Here is a 20119-nt window from a genome sequence, read left to right on the forward strand (position 1 = left end):
TATAAAAGCCCATCAACCACCTTTCCTGTTCCAGAGCAAGTTCCTAATAAAAGCAAACAGGACAATTTGTGTTGATTTCACTGTCTTCAAGCCTACAAGCCCAGGGACACAGTGCTGCTGCTGCCTCAAAAGCAATGCACTGAGTGTAGGCCCGGGACAAAGCGCTCAGTGGGCTCAGGTTGCAGATACTGCCTCAGAGGCTGGAGAAGACTGTAAATGTGTCTCAGTTTCTACATCTCTCAAACAAGATCTCTCAAATAAATCTACTGTTTTCCTGTTCTTACCTTTCTCTAGATGTTCAGCAACCTTCCTGACAATGACACAAACAAAAGGAGGAGCAAGGGTCAGATTTTTACCACTGGAAGCAGGAGGGCAGAATTGCAATTAGAGATGGGCTAACTGCAACAAGGAAGCACAATGAATTCACAACAGGGCTTCTAGACAGCAGCCACCTCCAGCAACGTAGCTGCTGCCTGGCTGGGTGAAGGCCACTAAGAAGTTACAGTGCCCCAGCCAAGACCTTCACTTGCAGATGCTTCTCCTTCAAGCATCCAGTCAAGGATTCTTCAAAGATGGATGGGAGTGCAATACTGCTGTACGTGGGGTACAGATAGCCTTCACCATAACCTCCCAGCTCAAGAGCAGTGTATTTCACACCCCCTTCAGTCAGTCTTGGTGACTCAAGATCAACCTCAGCTTGCATTTCTTTAAAGGATAATGCACAACCACAGGGAATAGCAATCATGAGTGCTTGTAATTTTTCAACTAGCTCTGCTCACCCGAAAGCTGTGTATTAACACCTGCTCAGAGCAAGTGCATTCTGACCAGAAGAGGGAGGTACAGCCCCTTCCAGGAGCATCAGTATTGCTTTTTGCAGTTTCAGCACTACTCTTTCTTTAATGTCTCCTCCTCATTCTTCCCTCCACTTTTTGCTATACCCACCTCATCCTGCCATCTATCCTGAAAAACTCCATCTTAATATTACTGGTAATGTTCAGAGACCATCATCTGGCACTACATGTTCATTTAGTCATTGTTCAGACATGGGGACTTGCTCCCTTTTCTACAAACTGCACTTAGAGCTGCAAACCTGCAAGACAAAAGCCACCCTCAGCCTAACATTTCACACATTGAGGGCGAGATACTTTTTCATGGAATGCCTTGGGTTGGAAGTGACCTTAAAGATCATCTGGTTCCAATCCCCAGAGGTGACAGGCAGGGATGCCACTCACTAGATCAGGTTGCTCAGGGCCTCATCCAACCTGAAGTAGAATATTTCTAGGGATGGGGCATTTTTCTTACAGATAAACTATTTTTCTGCAAGTGAGACATTAACATCACATGTGGCATCAACTTGCCTACGGCTACACAGCAGTTACAGGTTGACATCAGTGGCAGAATAATTATACTGCTCTCTGCCAGTTGTCACATGCTCTGATTATACCCTGGTATAAGATATTTAGACTGTATGGCCAAGATTGAGTTATGTATAGCTGCAAAGCTGGCACGGAACAGAACAGTCGCACTGACTGTACAGGGCAAAAAAGCCATACTTCAGGTGTTCTACACTTTCTCATTGGAGACAGTCAGCCTTTGTAGATATTCAAGCAGCTGCCATACAACTGCCTACAATTATCATACCTTACCCTGTACATTGCATTATCAAGCTTTGGATGCTGGAAAAATGCTCGTGCTTCCCTCCAAACATGTTAGCCTGAACAAACAACCAATAAGTTTCTCATCTACCTGGAGAAGTCCCTGCAGGACTTGTCTGCATCAAAATAAATCAGAATTTGGAGACCACACCTTTGCAATTCCCTGCCTTAGAAAGAGCAAACAAGAGAAGGAAGAAACAATCAGTCTAATTTCTACAGTCACTGTGTCCTACTCAGAGTCAGTGCATCTTAGGTCAAATGGATTAGTCCACCAAACAGATTGATCTCAATAAAAATGTTACACTTTGGCTTTTCTTTAGAGTTGTCAGTAAATCACACTGTTTAATAAAGCAACACTGCACAGACTGCAAAAAGTGTTTCTGGTCCCCCGCTCTTCTGAGAGCCTTTTATGCTCTAGTCTACCCCTGTCCTACAGACAAAAGCAGCTGGCCACCAACATATGTAGGTATAGCCTAAACTGGATCTGAAATATATCAGACAGACCAGCAAATCCAACAGAAGCTGTCCACACAAACTAAAGGTTAAATACAAACTTCCATTTTCTAAACTACAAAATGCCTTACAGCAGACCAGAAGAACAGGGTGGTTTGGATTTTTTTTAAGAACATGGTCCTGTAGAGAAGCAGCCTTCAGCCCTTAATGCTTTGCACTTCCATTTCTTCAAAGACAAACTGAATACAGATATACCTTAAGGGAGAATTACTAAGCCTCTTAAGTTCTCTAAGGTACTGTCCATTGAGAGGCAAGGGCAAGAGAAACAGCATTAACCCCATTTGTGAGATTAACCTTTACAGACTAGTGCAACCCTCACCTGAAGGCTGCAGTAGCATTGAAGAAGACACGCAATTCCTCCAGCGTTCAGGTTTTCTGAATCCTGGAAGGAACAAAAAAAACCCCTCGCCTATTAAAATTGGATCCAAGCCATGCCCACTGGGGATCACAGAAGCCTCTATTGCTCTACACTTCATGTTTTGTTTATAGACAAGTTCAGGTTTCTCCCCCAGCACCAGATCTCTGAGCATTAACACGTTCCAACGAAATCTCCACCTTATCCTGCAGTACAGCAACCGTGAGGCAGAGGTTCTGTGAAGCTGCTCTTCACAATCACGAAGAAAGCATCTGCAAATAAAGCCCACACAGGTCATCAGCAGAACGGTGGCAGCAGCCTTGCTCTGCCATTGCCAGAGCCTGCCCCGAGACAGTGGGAACACAGGGAGGGACAGCCACAGCAAGGCAGCTGCAAAGCAAAGTGTGCTGAAATGCCCAGTCCAGGGTGATGGCACGACAGACCTCACAGTGTTGGAGCAAGCAGCAGCACCAAGGCCCAGCCACCTTCTCCACACTGACCTGGTGGTGGATGCACATTTGGCACAGCGGGTACTCACCAACAGCAGCTCTTCCCCCTCCATCCAACCCATCCATTTGGATGTTGAACATTTATACTCAGTGTCTCCACAAAGAAATGTGAACTCCAGTACTGGCTCCAGTCAGACTGCTTAGAGGGATTGGGGGGGTGAAAGAGCTGTTATTCAAGTAGTTGCTTTTCAGGGTGCACGTAAAAGCTCCTTATTTGCGAGGGAGCTACCAGGCTGATCTCTGAGCACCACAGGGTAGACCTGCTCAGCTGGGAGACACAGCACTAGGCTCAAAACAAGCCTTCAGTAACCAGCCAGACACAATCTGCTGAATTTCTCTGAACTTTATTGGCACTTCAGGAAGAACAAGGTATAGATTTTAACAACTCCTCCAAACAGGAAAAAAAATGCCTTAATATCAAGGTTCTCTCTGCAGATAAGCACATAGACTCATGAATTACTCCACAACCTTAAGGAATTGATGTTTTATTATAATCCAGAAATAAATTGGTCAAAAACTTCCAACATAATTTACAGCAACAAAAAATAAAACAAGAAAAAACAAGCCAGGCAAACATTTGATAAAGTACTTCCCTCCCCCCACCCCCAAAAGGAGTAGATATCCAATTAAACTGGAACGTGGAGAGGAAGAAGAACTATTCACTGTATTCTAACAAATAAAAAATGTGTCTACAAATCTCACTGTAATACTGAAAGCTTCTTACATTAGTTTTCTTGCAAAATATCATTTCTTTACAATACAGTATACATTTCCACGGGAAGGAGGACCATAAACATATCCTCCATCCCTTGACTAATATTTTCTAATTGTGCATAGCTAGAAGTATTGAAATCAAATATCATTAGATACCACTGGAATATAATACTGGTTAAGAAGAAGGCAGGGCTGAAACAACTACAAAGAGTTAGGTGGAGTCACTGGCACAAGTCGTTCTATTCCTATATTGGACCGTGTGGAATTAGAACGTTTAAAAAACCCTATTAACAGAAGTCATGCCAACATCATAATACATGAGCTCAGCAGTGTTGTGTGACCCATCAAAGCAGAAAAGGTTTACTGGTTTATTATTTGAACACATATTCCAGGCACCATACATCAGCTTGTTAGGAAATTGTTAAAATGTAATAAAGGCTTTTCTCCCCCAAATGCATCAATAGTCACCGTGGACAGAGCAGAAGTGCTGAGAACCAGCTTTTAAGCACCAAAACAGAAGTGTAAAAATTGTCCGTTCCCCAGTAATGAGACTCACACAGAGTGAGTGCCAATCACCTTCAGAACAGAAATACACCAATCGGGTCTGACAATTTAACTGCAATTGTTCATTTGGGACTTTCAAAGTACTGAGGGATGTGTTCTCAGCCAACAAAAAGCTTGCCATGCCATGTGCCCCTCCAAAAGCATGCTGTGTCCAGGGGAGAGCAGGGTGCTCCCACATGACACATTTGGATGTTTAGGAGCATAGCTTAGCGTGTTGCTTCCAATAGAGGTTAGTTGGTGTTTGTATGGATCTCCACACAGACTTGCATTGCTTCCGAAAAATAAAATACAGCTCTGGTGAGGTTGTTTCCAGCAACCCAAGGAATTCCTGGGTAAATACTGCAGTTTATTAACACTATCATGAACATTTCTTTTTTGGCACAGTCCCCCTTTACCCTTTCCCATACAGCAGGGAGCTGAAAATGTTTCAGCTTTCAGATGTTTCCCTTCTGTCACCATTAGCAGTGACATCATAAAAAGGGAGAATCCACAAAACTGAGCAAGCCACAAGATTTGGGATCATGCTAGGCAAGAAAATAAATCACAGGCTAACCTGGTGACTTCCTATAGGGACAGGCTAATCCAAGCAGGGCAAAGCAAAGGAGGACTTCGCTTTTGGTGGAATCCATTTTTAGAGGCCTCTCCTGAAGGTTAACAGTTGCTTTTAGCAAGGATCAAGGCAAAAATCCAATTCAGCCCTGAGCACACGTGGCTATTTCCTCCCCATAAATAGTAGGGAGGATTCTGGGTAGCTACAGGATGGACAGCTTGGATGACAGACATGATAGTTATGATAATAACTGGCACAAGTGGTTCTCAGGACCAGTCTCACAACCACTTGTGCCCCATTTCTAAGAGACAGAGCCCTCTGTTCTCAAAGCTACAAAGGGGCAAAGCATCCTTCTGGGGAAGGAGAAGCACTTGAGCCACAGATCTGGCAGAATGCTAGTGAGGATTAAGGCAGCAATTCGGCAAGTGTCTCAGGATCCTCTCCCCTCAAACGCTGCTTGAAGCCAGGAAGACAGATGCAGTCCTGTACATGACCCACATACAAGAGTAGTTTTTGGTCCCCAGCTGCTGATCACTTTTTATGATTGCATCTAGTTTAAACTAAAGACATCTGAGCTACAGTAGATCTATACACAGTCATAAGGCACCAATGACTATGTGCTAAAAAGGCCTCTTATGGAAAACCCTGAAATCATGTTCACATAACTAGAAAGGTATTGGTTCAGCAAGGGAAAATACTGCTACAGGAATTTTTAGTCTTTTACATTTCTACCTCCCACTTCAGGTTTTCATTGGCAAAACCAAAAAGGAAGGTTATGTACTTCAGCTATCTCTGCCTCACTGGTTACATTCAAGTCAGACAAATGATGGTGAACAAAGCCATTTACCAGAGACAAAAAGCAGCGAATTTGAGGCTCCAAACCACACTGCATCAGTGGAAATATTCCAAAGGCCTCCTCATTATTAGGAAATTCAAAATTCCATCATTAAGCAACAAAAGGTAATACCAGCAGGAACACCACAGAATCTGTTTGGTCTGCTTATATTTGTAGGACAAAAGCTTTGGTCTTTTAGAAAGAAAGTCCATATTTTACCTACAACCATTCTTCCTAACCTCCAGTCTCCCCTTCTCAACTACATGATTCAGACCCTGCATTAAGTCAGAAATTCAGATCCTGGCTACTAAGATTAATCCTAAAGCTTGTGCAGGTTAGTAGGAAGGCAGTGTCAGACTATCAGCTCTTGACTGTACGTAATGCAGCACAAGTATCTGCTGGCCTCCCCCCACCAGGGGAGAGGACAGCAACACAGTCACCTCAGTGAGCAACACCAAACCCAACACAGTGAGACTACCCCAAGCCAAACAATTTCAGATTAGCTCCAATACATGTTTGCTTTCCCAAGCCACCCCAGGAAGATGTAAATACTATTCTTTCTTCTGTTGCTTAACTCCAGCATTTGCCCAAAACTTGATAAATAAGACCATGGTCACTCTTCCGTAGTGGTTCCAGCATAGCACAATTATGAGCGAATGATGGGAGAGGATGGGAAAGAGAGGAGAAGAGAGTGCAGGGCAGCAGGTGCAGGGGAGAGTTTACATGGACTCGAACTCATCAATACGCTGCTTGGTGTTACCCTGACGAATCTGACGGAGGGTCTTGTACTTGTCTCGGCCCAGACGCATGTTCTCAGCATGGATCATGTCATTTGCCGTCTTCTTGGTTTCATCTCGAGCATTTGCCAGCTCCGAGGAGAGAGCCTTAGGAGAAGGGGACACAGATAGCAACAGGTTACACAAGCCGGAGACTCAAAGCTGGACAAGCAGCTTTCATCTGATCCCCCTAAAGATTCAGTTACCAACAGAGACGGGAAACAGACAAGCCACATGTATTCAGTTCTGGGCCACCTGCTCTAGTTGACTTGGTTCGAGCAAGGAAGTGGGACTAGATGATCGTTTGAAGGCCCCTCTAACCTGAACAGTTCTGTTATTTTGTGCAAGCTGTTAATATTTCTCCCTAACATTTGAAGGTAGAAAACATCAGGCAATGTCACCCTACTTATCTTTGTCTGAGCACAGTAAGAAAGATTGTCTCCAATGTACGTACTTTAGAAGAACAGTCAAGTGGAGAGATCCCTAAAGACAACAGGAACATCTTGCAGAATCTGAGAAATTACTAGCTTTCTACCAGAAAAGAAATTTGCTGTAGAAGATAAAGTGTCTGTGTAACCACCACAGCAAGATGCAGAACAAAGTGTGATGCAAGTTAGGCAGCAAAAAAAATGCTTGGAATTCAACACCAGAACATTGGAGTTCCTTACAGGAAGATGGTGCAGTACTGCTCTCTCCATGCTGAGTTCTAGGGGCCTACCCCCAGGGTTTTGCAATGCAACCCACACAAGAGCTAGAGACAGCTTCTTGATAGGAACCAGACCAAGTTCTTTGATTCATTGCAGCCAAGGCTATGAACAGCTGTCAGATGGCTGGCAATACTCACACAAAGCACACTATGCCTGACAGATGCTGCTTGTTGGCACTGCTTCAAAAATACTTCACTAGTTCCAGTGAAATGGCAGTCAAGTGCCAGGAGACAAGATCTGCCTCTCTACTCAGTAGTTACGCAGCTATCCTGGCAAGATCACGATCCTCTCTTCCCCACTTCTCCCTTCATTTTTTAAGTAACAGTAATACCTCCCAGCTGCTGTTAGTGGTGAGAAAAAAAGAAGCAGCACCCAGACACACATACTCTCCGCTGCCAACTTTTTACCTTCAAGTGTTTCTGGACCCGCTCATTCTTCTCTGCTTCAGTGGTGCGCTCCTCCTCACTGCGGTCCTTGATGGTGGCCTCTGACCGCAACTCAGCACTGGCCTCTGCTGCGTTCTCATCCTGCTCATCATCGTGCTCATTCTCAGAGTGCATGGGTTCAGTGACATGAGGGGTGCTCATGGCAGTTTTCAACTCCTCTTTGGTCTTCTCTAGGTCCTCCTGCACCATCTGTGCCTGCAGTAGGGCATGCCACAGTGAGTCAGTCAGTATACTCCTGAGTGCCTGAGATTTTTCACAGAAGCATCACTCAGTGTTGTTACAGGAAACCTTGCACCTCAGAAGGTGTATGTTCCAAAGTTACTCAGCCATCATCATTTGCAAAAGTTTCGCTGGGTAACACTTCAGAGATTCAAAGAATGGTTACAAGAAATAGAAAATGAGCTACAGGCCTAATTAGTCATAATATTGCTATATAGAGTTAGAGTAAGTCACCCATTCCACCAAGAAAACCAAAGCTGGGATTTACAACAGCCTCAAGTATGCAAATGTTCAGTGTAGTGTGGAATCTAGTGTAGTAGTTTAGATCACGACCCAGAATGAAGAGCAATTCCACAAAAAGTACTCCCATTTGCTCAGACTCTGCTTTACCTTCTGCTGCCACTCCTGGGCCTCACTCTCTTTCTTCTGCCTGGCCAGCTCCAGCTGTGTGATCCTAGCTGTGAGTTCTGCCATCTCAGCAGCCTGCAGAAGAAAGGCTTTTAGTGAGAACAAAACCCAAAGTACTTGCTAAATGAAGCATTTCGTTCCAAGTCCTGAATCAAACCACTATATCTAACATTTTTCCAATAAGAAGAAAGCCTTCCTGTTAACTTCAATTCCACCAATATCTCCATGATGCAAGAGGAAAGGAAGCCAAAAAACTTTCGCATTTCATTGTGGGTTGGGGTTTTCTTGGTTGTTGGGTTGGATTTTTTCCTTCTCCTCCAAGCAGAGTTGCAGAAGTCAATTCTTTGAATCCAAACCAGGGAAAGCTCTACACTCATACCATCACATAAAAAAAAGGGGCAAAAGGCACTACAAATCTACTGTACAAATACACTTGTATTTACATATATGACCATCTGCTTGAGGCTAAAAATTAAAGAACCTATGAACACAGTGCTTCCTCACTATATTCATAGCCTGGTTTGCGTCAAGAGCTTGGACGCCTCCCCTTTCACTCTTTTCCCTACTGGATTTTTAGCTCGCTGACTTACCAGCTGTTCCTGGGTCTTTTGTTGATCATGGGATGCTTTCAATAGGGCCTCCTTTGCCTCTTCTGCTTCTCTGCGTTCTTTAGCCAGTTTCTCTGCTTCCTCCAGAGCTCGTTTTCTCTCCTGTTCCAGCTCCATAGCTCTGCGGGTCTGTTCTTCCAGTTCTGAAAGAATAGGGGAGCACATTGCAAGACAGATCAAGTAAAGGATGGCAGGAGAAGAGGAAAATGCCCTCACACCTACCTGCTGGACAACAGTTTTCCTTCAGAGGAACAGGTAAAGGAGAGATGCGAGCAACTGTCCCCTTTCCTCTCTTTCACATTGTAACTGGAGCTGGAAGACTAAGAGCCAGGCCTGTTCCAACCCCAATTGATTTGTGTGGAAGCACTCATCCCAAAATTACATTCTTACAGGTGGAAAAGCATTTCACTTGGGCAACACCACAGTAACTCTGGCCAAGTAATTAGACAGTAATCACCACAGTACTGTCTGGCGTGATCCCTGCTACACTTTTTGACTCCTTCCTCTACAGATATCCTGGGATAAAGCTTCCAGCCTGCACAGGAACAACAGCAAGCTACTCCCTCTACCAGAGAGAGCCATCTTGGCTGCCATCTATTTCTTTAATGCAAATCCTTTCTCAGCAACTGCATACAGAGGGCTTACCTTCAATTCAGGAGGCTAAACCAGGGCCCTAACACCAGTTAGCACACAATACTGGAGAGACACACGGCTCAGAGATGCTCACAGCTTTACTATTTGAACCCTTCTTACTCAGACTATGCATCTAAGGAAATACTGGAAGATTTCACATTACCTTGCTGAGCTTTCTTGGTTTGCTCCTCAATTTGCTTGAGTCTCTCCATTAGCTCCTCCTTCTCACGTTCAATCTTCTCCTTCTCCTTTTCTGCCAACTCCCTCTTCTTCTTCTCATTCTCCAGCAGGGCTCTATTGGGAAGAGGTCACAATGTAATTTCAAACTATCACCTAGACTGGAGCACTTCCTAGTAAAGCTATGAGCACACAAGAGATGTGCATTACAGTACTCAGATGATGAGTTCGTGCAAAAATATAAAGCTCTGCTGGCATTCATCTCAACAGCAAGTTCATAACAGCAGTGTTATAAAGGAAATCTCCATATATCAAAATATGTATTAGTCCCATCAAATGGGCAGACAAATCTTTAACTCCAAGAAAGTAATGATGAGTCACATTTGTGATGAGTGCCATTACCTTCAACTCATTAGATTTACTGAAGCAGAAATCAATCTGTTCTATTTTTGGTTCAAGCAGATTAAGGCATTGCCAGCCATTTATCTAGCACACGATGCTACTTGTGCAGTGATTGATCAAGTCCAGGTTATTCAGAACTCTACCAACCTCTCCATCTGTTTCTGATGTTTCTCTTCCCGAGCCTGTGCTTTCATCTGCTGCACCTCAATGGTGTCTGGTTTACGTCTGCGCATGTAGAGTTCATGGTTCCCCATGCAAAGAGCCAAGATTCGTTTGTTAATCCGTAACCGAGGGGCATAGAATACAAAGTCCTTGGGACAAGAAAAAGGCAGCATTAGACCTGTTCTTTCAGTCTAAGAATCCTCTGTGGATGCAATATGCTCCAAAACCCCAAGCCTTCCAGAATTGCTAGCCAGCTTTTCTTAACAATGTCTAATTGCTAAGAATAATTGTCTAATTGCAGAATTGTCTTATTGTCTAATTGTAGAATTGGTGGTGCCAGTTAGACACTTTTCTTTCAGGAAGGGATTTCAAACTGACAAACGCACACAGGGCAGAAGCACCCAACGTGTCATTCCAGTGTGCTGGGTTTCACTGTGACACACCCCTAGTGCCAAGCACACAGTAACAGCATCACCGGTCCACTACAAACACCAGCAGGGCTGGTTCACCAGGCACACTGAGACTGCGGCTTCTCCCACCTCTCTGCCAACTTAGTTATTCAATGCCTGGCCAGCCACATCAAGTATAACATCTTGTCTTATGCCAGAAAAGGTATAATACGTTATGACCAATGGATGAATAACTTCATTCTGTTAAAAAGGAGCAATGGCACCAGGGAAATGCTTCCAATCAGCAATGCAACAAGAATACCATGGAGAGCAGAAGGTATTGGCTAGCACAGGAAATTATCAGGCCTTCAAGATGAAAGCATTTACATTCAATATAAATTTGCAAGGAAAAGAAACTCACCATACCCTACAAAATGACCTAAAGCTTCTGCTTCAAGTAAGTGCAAACCTGCAAAAGACCATCCCACATACTACCAAAGCCAACAGGCTGCAACAGAAGCATTCACCATTAACAGAGGTGCCTCAGATCCCTAACTGTATTATCAGAGAATCTGAACAGCCCTAGAAGAATCAGAAACCCTAAGCAAAGAGGTTCTCCCTACCACTGACTTTTAACAGTTTAAGCTTATACTGAATAAATGTCTACCCTCCTAGCCAGAAACAAGTCACAACTATCACATTACTGTCACTATACCCATTCTGTGCATACTGCCCTGATCAGATTTTCCTGCTTACATCAGCATTGACACTATTGATGAAAACCAAAATAGAGATCATTCAGCCAAGATGCTGAAAGTTTAATTTGAATGTTGCTTCTTACTGGTGCTTTCTTGTCAATAGGCTTGATAACAAATTTCTTGTCATTGAATGAGATATTTCGGATCTCACTCCAAGGGAATCCAATTTTCGGTGTTAGCCTGCAGAAATGGGAAGTAAAAAGAAATAAGTGAGCCTGAAGTCATTCAAAATTCTCGACTTAAAATATAAACCTCAAAATTCTACCAAATCTGCTCTCATATTTCAGTGCTCTTATGTTAACTGAAATAAGCAAACAAAATTAGTCATGTAGACAAACTACAAATATAAGAAGCAGGTTTTCAATCCTGCTTTTTTGGGTTTTTAAATGGAAAACAGAACTGGAGAATGCATCTATAGCAGAAAGACTAGAAATACAAGTAAAACTAGCTTGATAAGATTTGCCAATTTCTTGTATTTGTTGGTCCAAAGCAGCATATTTTATGGATTATTCTGTCAATGTCAAAAGCACAGCCAAGAATGATACAGAAATTGTGGAGTTTACTTAAAGACTTGAATTCCAGAAGAAATTAATTTTGAATGCCTTTATATTAGAAAGGAGCTGAATGCAATGATGAAGAGAGGGAGTTTATTACCTATCATTCTGCTCATAAATGTTTAGTCCAAGAGCATCTACACCTAGCCAGAGTTCAGAGCCCTTCTTGTTCTTAATGCTGAAGTAGTTCACACCATACATTTCCAGATCCTGTGCAATTTTCAAGTACTCCAAGACAGCATCTTCTCTGCAGAATGTAAAAAGAAAGCAGATATTCTTATATCAGAGTCTGTAAGTCATTAGAGCAAGAAGGTGCTATCTTCCTATATACGGACAGAGAAGCAACAAGCTGGCAAAGGTTCTAAGCATCACCCTAGTAAATAATTACAAACTCTGCAAGCTCAGTCTTCTTTACCAAGAACAGCCAGCTGATGTGGACCAGCAAGGGCAGAAGCACATGAACCTAGTTATTCTGAGCAAAATAACCTAAAGAATGCTAACTCAGCCTGAAGCAAGCCACAGATTTTTGTATGCATTCATACATTACACACTAACGTATTTCACACTACTTTCAATACAGCAGTTTCATACTGCATCAGTTACCTAATCATTCCTCGATGTTCCTCATGCCACACCTGGATCCTCTCCTCCCACTGGTCCTTGTTAAGCTTGTGCTGCTCCAAAACCCTAGAAAAAGTATATAGGACTTTGAAGACCAAGCACTGCATTTATATACGCACAGTCACATCACTCTATAATAATGCTTCATTAAATACTCCATCCCAGCTCCCCCCAAAGAAATTCCAGCAAATACAGTTTTATTACAGGGCTAGATAGACACAATGGTCAATACTAAGACTTCTGACAAATGGTAAGTTTTATTCAGTTGTGCTTCTCCTTGTAGCATATTTTTTTGTTTTGGAGCTTCTCTCACTACTTCTGGTTAGATTTTCAGAGTAGCAATAGGATGTTTAAGATTAAAGCTCCTAATTAAATATATACTAATCTAAATCCTCAAAAAGGCACCAGGCTATATTTTATCAAATCAATCAAAATACCTCCTACACTTCAAAAAAAAAAAACCAAAACAAAACAAAACAAAACCAACAAAAAAAAAACAAACAAAAAAAACCAACAAAAACCCTTTAAGACAGAAAAGGTCTAAGATTATTCAGGTTCACTTACCTTTGTGGGAGCAGTTTGTCACTAGCAAGGTAGCCAGACTTGTGCACCTCTTTGTTGAAGTCTCCATATTTGGACTGGACGGCATAAGAAGCCAGAAGAACGGCTGTTTCTGGAGGACAATAAATGTCATCATTCAGAATTGCCTCCTTCACTTGGAGGAAGAAAAGGCGCTGCGTGATGTCCTGAATCAGCTCCTCTGCCACATCTTCTGGGTAGAACTTAGCACGGAATTTGAAAAGCAAGGGGCTTTCTTTGCGTACATCCTGCGCTGTTACCTGGAACAGAGTTAGCAGATTTTATAGCCTGTATACCAAGTGAAGGGGAGCAGGTTTACAAACAAGAACACAAGCATGCACTAGAAAAAAATTTCTCCTTTCCAATGAAGTAGTGAGTGGGCAGAAAAGTAAGGATTTTCAATTACTTACTGCCAAAAACCTTATCACTTCTCCCCACAGGAATACAACAGGCCAGTAGTTGTGATCAGTGCTAGGTAAGTTACTTTCCAGGTTTCTCTCCAACTAAGATGCTCACAGTGAGCACCACATCCGCATGTCACCAGAAAGGATAACAGATCTGGCCAGATAACAAACAGAACTACATATGCAGGAAGACCAGGTCAAGCACCATGACTCTGTACACCTTGGGAAGGGGGTATGTGGACATCACAACACCAACTCACTAATCTCACAGTACTTCAGGTGCACAGATAGGCAAGAACAGAACCCTGACAGAAGCACGGAGACTAAATTTGCCTCTGCACTCCCAGAGACGTGAATAAGGAAAAGTGAAAGCTTGGAGCAAACATACCTTTTTGTTCAATTTCAGCCATGTTGAGAAGCCCTTGGTGTCTTGATATTGAAGTCCAAAAAACCAGACCTCTCGCAGACCAATTGTCTTGACAACCTGGAAAAAAGACAATTAGCAAGAGCCCCAGTCAGACTGATCTCACCAATGGCTGAGGACGTGTCAGAGGTAAGTTCAGACAAAGACAGCCAGTGCCCTGGCCTTCTGCCTCCCCTGTTGCAGTGTACATAGAGGTGACTGGGCATCTGAGGGGGCTCAAGTGTACCATATTCCGCCCTCTCCCTCAGCTCTTTAAGGCTTGTTGCTATTTATAAACAAGAGCTCAGACATTATTTTCTTCAGCTATTTGCAAGCCAACATATATAGCCAAAAAACAATGCAATAGCTCTGACAGGTTGAATAATTGTCAGGAATCAGGAGCACAGCTCCATTTTCAGGTACACCCCTCACTTACCACGCAAACATACTATTCCTGGGCAAGTCATGAATCGCCCTGCTAGGCTGTGCTACTCTAAGATTTGTATTCTACTCTACCAATAGTTGTGGACAGGCCCCTCATACAGCTCTTTACTGAGAGGCACCACTAAGAGGAACTGCAGTGGGTAAATTGATACGCTACCCCTTGTGCTGGGACTAAGAGCCACAATAGACATTAACTACACTGCTGTGTAAGCTCTCTCTGTAGTTACTTCCTTAGCACACCAGCTGTGCTATGTAAATAAGAGTTAAGAAGGCTTTACAGACCTACTGTAACAAGAGACAAGGGCCTCATGGTGGGGCAAGACAACTGCAGTACAGTGCCACTGTCAGTAAAAAGGAGAGGGAAGTTTCTCTGCAAAGCCTGTTCGCTGGCATAAGGCCACCCTCTGTGCCCTGGCAAGCCTGGGATGTGCCACAGGGTGCAGCAAGGCTACACAATGAAGTTCCCCCACATCCCTCCAGAAGACCCAGGGGTTGTTCACAAACCAGCAAACCAGACACTTGCTCGTCACCTCCATTACTGGATAAGGAAGGAGAAGGGAGAAGACAACTGTCTTTAGATCAGCATGGTTCCTAAAGTATGACACTGTCAGCTGTTTTTACACACCATCCAACTCAGGCTTGCTCAGAGTTTCCCCCTTTCAAAAGGGCTAACAACTACAGGCAGGGAATGAGCCTTGCCCTGTGAAAACCAGCTGCCAGGTCAGTTGATATAATTTTGTATTGCCCTAACCCATGTTTTGTGATTCTCCCTAAATGCCTACTTCCTTTTAAATTACTTCCTTCTTGAATCCTAAGGATGCACTCTGTTCCCTTCTGACGTGATCTCTAGCTTTGGCAAGATACAACATCAAGGACGTAGGTTCCCCGCAAACACATCACTAGTTAGATTGTTTAGAGCTTGGATCAGACATTTCTTCTGGCCTTCCAAAAGCAGTATTAGGGCCTTTGTTCCCTTCAGGCCTGAAAACCACGTGCAGTTTTCAGCAGAGGCGTGCCATTAGTAGCACACACAGAGACAAAACCTACACGAGGTCTTGTAGTCTATGTACATCATCCCACTGGGGTCCCTGAAATTTTTCAGCCTGTCCTTGCTTGAACATGAACTTGAGAGCTGGGCTAGAGCCCCTGCAGACCCAAGGGAATGTGGGGCATATAAACCTTCACTCGTGCATATCGCACAGCAGGATGCACACAGCTAAGGAGGCTTTTGGAGAAGAATCAGAATTTGCTGTGTACATTGAAAGCAGGTGCTACAAGGAGGGGAAGAAAGAGTGTCCTAGAGCCCAAGGACAGCTCTGTTCTTGGCAGTATTAATATGAATGAGATGGAAGTTCCTCGCTCCACTGCATATGTCTGCTTTCCTCCCTTCCACTTGCCAGCAGCTTATGCCTGGGAATTCAACAGGCTGGATTGCCAGCAAGGAGCTGAAAGGCACCACACTGCGGCCCCACACAAAAGGACTTTTATTCCACAGCAGAAGCCTGCACAGCAATAGCAGAGACAACAATGAGCTGGGCAGAGAAGAGGGGAGACAGCACAGCACACAACATCGCACTCCCAAGCTGCCTCTGAACCAAGGCAGGGAGGATAGTCCTCCTCCCTCCTCAGCTTTAGCAGGTTATTTAGTTCCATTTAGCAAGAGCAAAAACATGAAGAAACAGCTTTCTACAGCTGCAAGGAATCTGGCTGGCAGTTAGCAGCATAATTGTGTCTGGGGGTGTACAGCATTCAGCTACTGGCAGTGGCTGAGGCTGAGGAAGAGCTGGCACACAGGATGGGAGAATAGAGAGTACTGTTTAACACAGACCACAATACTTAAATACCTAAAGTCTACACTCTCATCTGGAGAGCAACATCTTTCCTTCATACCAGGGGGAGCATTAAGTCAGTCCCTGGGTCTTATTTAGCCTGCAGTATAAGGCTTGGCCTACAATTAGCAACAGATTGCATGCAGTCTCAAAATCCAGCTGTCCCACAGTACCTTGACCAGCTACAATAAAAGTCTTCATCGAGTAGTACCTTTAGCTTAAAATTCTACTTACTAAGCAGTACTGCCATAGGGAAAAAGGTGCATTTCTGGTGACTCACTTCACCTTCTTCAGACAGTCTAAGAGCACACTAGTAGGGTTTTTTTTACTTATGATCACAGAAGAAACACAAGGTATTTCAGGTAACCTTTTCTCTCACTTGTCCTTACTCCATGTTTTCCAGGTCTGCATGACAACTCCTGCCCTTCCCCTCAGCACTCACTCACCACCCCCAAACTATGTTCTTGCCATTGGGTGCTGCTCCATAGCAGAAGATGGAGCCATACACAGCCTCTTATACGTAGATTTTAGCATGATAATGATTGCTGTCATTCTCAGCCCAGGAAAGACACCACCACACTGGCAAAGAAGTGTGGATCCTGCATGAAAGTACTATCCACACATGGGTAAGACCAAAGCACAGAAGCAGGGGAGAAGACATTCCACTCAGACCAAGTCCCTGCACCAGAGGTCAAATCACCTCAGGCTATGCCACAGCACAGGTGTCTTGAATGCTGTCCTAGTTCAAGATGAGGTAGGTCTCTCTCCCTTTCTATGACAGACATGCCAAGTACTTCTCACAGAAAACTGCCAGCAAACCTTATTGCTGGAGGAGCCCTGAACTGGTGCCACACCTGCAGTTTCATACGCCATAGTCAAAACCAACTTTGAACATGGTCTTCCAGGTACCTGAACGTAACATGCAAGATAGGCTTCATCTAGAGACACAAATATTTAACTGTCCCCTTTCCATTCAGTTGACAAATGTACTTCTAACTTTCTCTTTCAAAGTGCTAAAATGCCAGAGTGCTAAACAACAGGATCTTTGAGTTTTTGAACTTACTACAGTTTGCCATTGATCTCCTTAGCAACAAGCAGTCTGTTTTTGGTTGGACTACTGCTTTTCTGAAAGTCAGTGTTTCCACATGTTCCTGTGAAATTTGAGACACATTTTCATACCACTCACCACAAGCCTTCGTTACAGGAACAAGAGTTCTGGGGTTTGCTGGAGGAACTGGCCACTGTTCCAAGACTTGGTGCTTTCTACCATGAAACTCCTTTAGTGAGTTTTTTGTTCAGCACTTTCATCTACTGGAGCAAGATGAACACATTTCCTATGCGTTTAAACACAACCAGGTAGGACCTTTCCAAAGTTAAAGGCTTCTCTACAGTCTCCCTCCCCACAAAGCTTAGTTTGCAGGCCATGACACACCAACCACCTTTATTCCAAACACAGCTCAACTCAGCTGGAGTTAACCAAAAGTCGAGGGGGATTTAGTCAGCCTGTGCTGTAAGCTTTAGCAGCCATCAAAGCAGAGTCTGACAAATTGGTAGTCTACAAAACCACTAAACTCACTGCAGCAGATGAGTTAAGCAAGGAAACTGCTAAGCATTACCAAGGTTTCTAGCTGCACAACTACCTCAATGGCCATGCAGTCAGAAAAGCAATGCAAGGCAAGCCAGGCCAGGGCACATGAACTCATAATCTTAAGGGATCAGGCTCTTTGTGAAATCTGAAAGATCCTTACAAATCAAAAACTAAAACAAACAAACAAACAAACAAAAACCCACACCATGACACCCACACACTCCACTACATATAAGACTCGATGCAGAACATAAAGTACAGCATCAGTGACCAGGTTTGAAGTGTGCAGAGAGATGCTTATTGTCACAATTCTAACCTATACCTGAGCATGCTTTTCTATTACAAGCTTAGTTTTGACCCCAGAAACTTGAAAAATGATGAAAAGCCTCTTAGGAAGGTTAACCACATGCTTTTAAGGTTTGAAGTGGCAGATGTTAAAGTTTTTCTCACAGCACATTTTCCTTAACCGGTGACTTGGCTTCATGGCTCTTAATTGGACAAAGATCACCATAAAGGAGATTGGATGCCACTGGTTACTCTAGAGGCTTGTTCTGGAGTAGCATGCTGAAGCCAACATCTCATACACTTTGCTATGTCCAACAGCTACCACTGGAAGGACTGAAGTTTACATGGTCAGCTATAGAATCAGAGAGCTCTAAGCACATCACTGAGAAACACATCTGTTCTGAAGCTGGAGAAACATAGTTCATTTAAGGTTGGGGAAAGAAGTACTGACTGAACAGCTGAGTAACCACAACTCATTAAGAAGATCCTGATGTAGGGCCTATCAAATAGGTAGAGATTCCCATCCACTGACTACATTCACCACCCAACAGACCTAGCACAGCAGACAGACAAAAGTCCTCCACCAGAGCCTGGAAGGAACAAGGGGCTCTGAAGGGAATGAAAGAACAAGGCACCAACAGGCTTCAAGGTCAGAAGTGACCCCAAACAAAGCATTTGAGAAGCTGCCTCATGCAGCACATGGGGGAAGCAGGCAGTGTGTTTTCATACCGCAGAAGTCAAAGCAATTGAGGATTCTGTGACTAGTGTGCACTACTCTGTGTCTGTTGAGTAGTCTGTCAGCTGCAGCAGCCACTAAGCCAGGGTATTTCCATGAAGGTGTGCCAGCCAGATGTGCAACACTTGGGCAAGCAAATTAGTCACATCTCTCCTTGCCCAAGGTACAGGTAAGCCCCCAACCCCCCCGCCCCACAACATGCCAAAATCTCACTGATTCAAGCTAGAAGCAATTTACTCCAAAAAAAGGATGTTTAAGAGGAAAAAGATTGGAGGAACAACACAACTTCAAAGCCATCCACAGCAATAAGTAACTAAGAAGTTCCACCAGAGAAGAGGTTAATCTCTCATGTGTAGGACACATACAACACAAAGCACTGCTTTAGTTTACAGGCTAGTCTCCAGACTAGTTGCACTTCAGTCCGATACAGAAGAGGGTCAAAGGAGGAAAACAAGTAGCTATCACTGTTGCAGTGCCTGTGCGCTACATCCCCAGGAAAGCAGTATTTCAAGGTACCTGGGAAGTAATGAGGCATACCCCATCCTTGAGCTCTTCTTTTAGTCCATCACTGGCAGCTGAGGAATGGGAGCAAAGTTACTGTTCTTGCTAGTGAGTCGGTAAGCACTGGAGTTCAGCAGCTGGTGTTAAGAGGTACATAAGCAAAGCTGTAAAAGACAGACAGTACAAACCTCCTGTCTCAATTAATCCAGGTTTTGTCCATGCACACAAGCCTAAGGTATTTGAGCTAAAGCTGTACAGTTACAAGCCTAGGAAATAGGAAGAGCTCTAGTATAAATCATGATGTTACTGCACAGTATGTATATCAGCTCAGTGGTATTGCTACAGCCAGCCACTCCTGGGCAGAAACTACTTCCTACAAAGCAGGGAAGCATCTGAATTGTTCTATCACTACAAAAATTCACTTTGGAATTGAGCCAAGTTGGAAAGAGGAAGACAAGAACATTTCTACCTCAAGCCCATTCACCTATTATTACTATGGAACTTTAAACTCAAACTGTTCCTCCTCATTGAGCTAATACCTAACTACAAACTTTCCAAAAGTCTTCTGAATCCTATTTGGAGTGGGTCAGAATTATGTCATAATGGGTCAGAATTATGGCATAATGAATATACTCATCTAACTTTATACACAAAAGGTGGAAACAAATAGTGCCTAAATGTTACTGAACAGAGTCAGTGGATTATAGCAGGGTAGCCGTGCAGCTAGAAAGCTTGGTAATGCTTAGCAGCTTCTTTCTTACTTAATTCAGAACAGACAGCTCAAAGTGAAAGGGC

General features: G+C 43.7%; 1 protein-coding gene across 11 annotated transcripts in view; it reads right to left on the bottom strand.

Annotated features, from left to right (window-relative positions):
- Positions 1 to 3360: 3360 nt before the first annotated feature.
- Positions 3361 to 20119, bottom strand: part of MSN (moesin) — a 69813-nt gene continuing 53054 nt past the window's right edge. For all 11 annotated transcript variants that reach the window (XM_039378114.1, XM_039378111.1, XM_039378110.1 and 8 more), the window contains 11 exons: positions 13927 to 14022; positions 13120 to 13394; positions 12538 to 12621; positions 12035 to 12181; positions 11464 to 11560; positions 10219 to 10382; positions 9656 to 9786; positions 8842 to 9002; positions 8234 to 8326; positions 7586 to 7819; positions 3361 to 6579 (listed from right to left, as the gene is read on the bottom strand). In XM_039378114.1, the coding sequence (XP_039234048.1) occupies positions 6415 to 6579; positions 7586 to 7819; positions 8234 to 8326; positions 8842 to 9002; positions 9656 to 9786; positions 10219 to 10382; positions 11464 to 11560; positions 12035 to 12181; positions 12538 to 12621; positions 13120 to 13394; positions 13927 to 14022 (1647 nt within the window). In that variant the 3' untranslated portion in view covers positions 3361 to 6414. The remainder of the gene's footprint in view (positions 6580 to 7585; positions 7820 to 8233; positions 8327 to 8841; positions 9003 to 9655; positions 9787 to 10218; positions 10383 to 11463; positions 11561 to 12034; positions 12182 to 12537; positions 12622 to 13119; positions 13395 to 13926; positions 14023 to 20119) is intronic.

The sequence above is a fragment of the Pipra filicauda genome, unplaced genomic scaffold, assembly GCF_003945595.2.
Source record: "Pipra filicauda isolate LSUMZ 115617 unplaced genomic scaffold, ASM394559v2 scaffold9_size5747161_pilon, whole genome shotgun sequence".
In the NCBI taxonomy this organism is placed as follows: Eukaryota; Metazoa; Chordata; class Aves; order Passeriformes; family Pipridae; genus Pipra; species Pipra filicauda.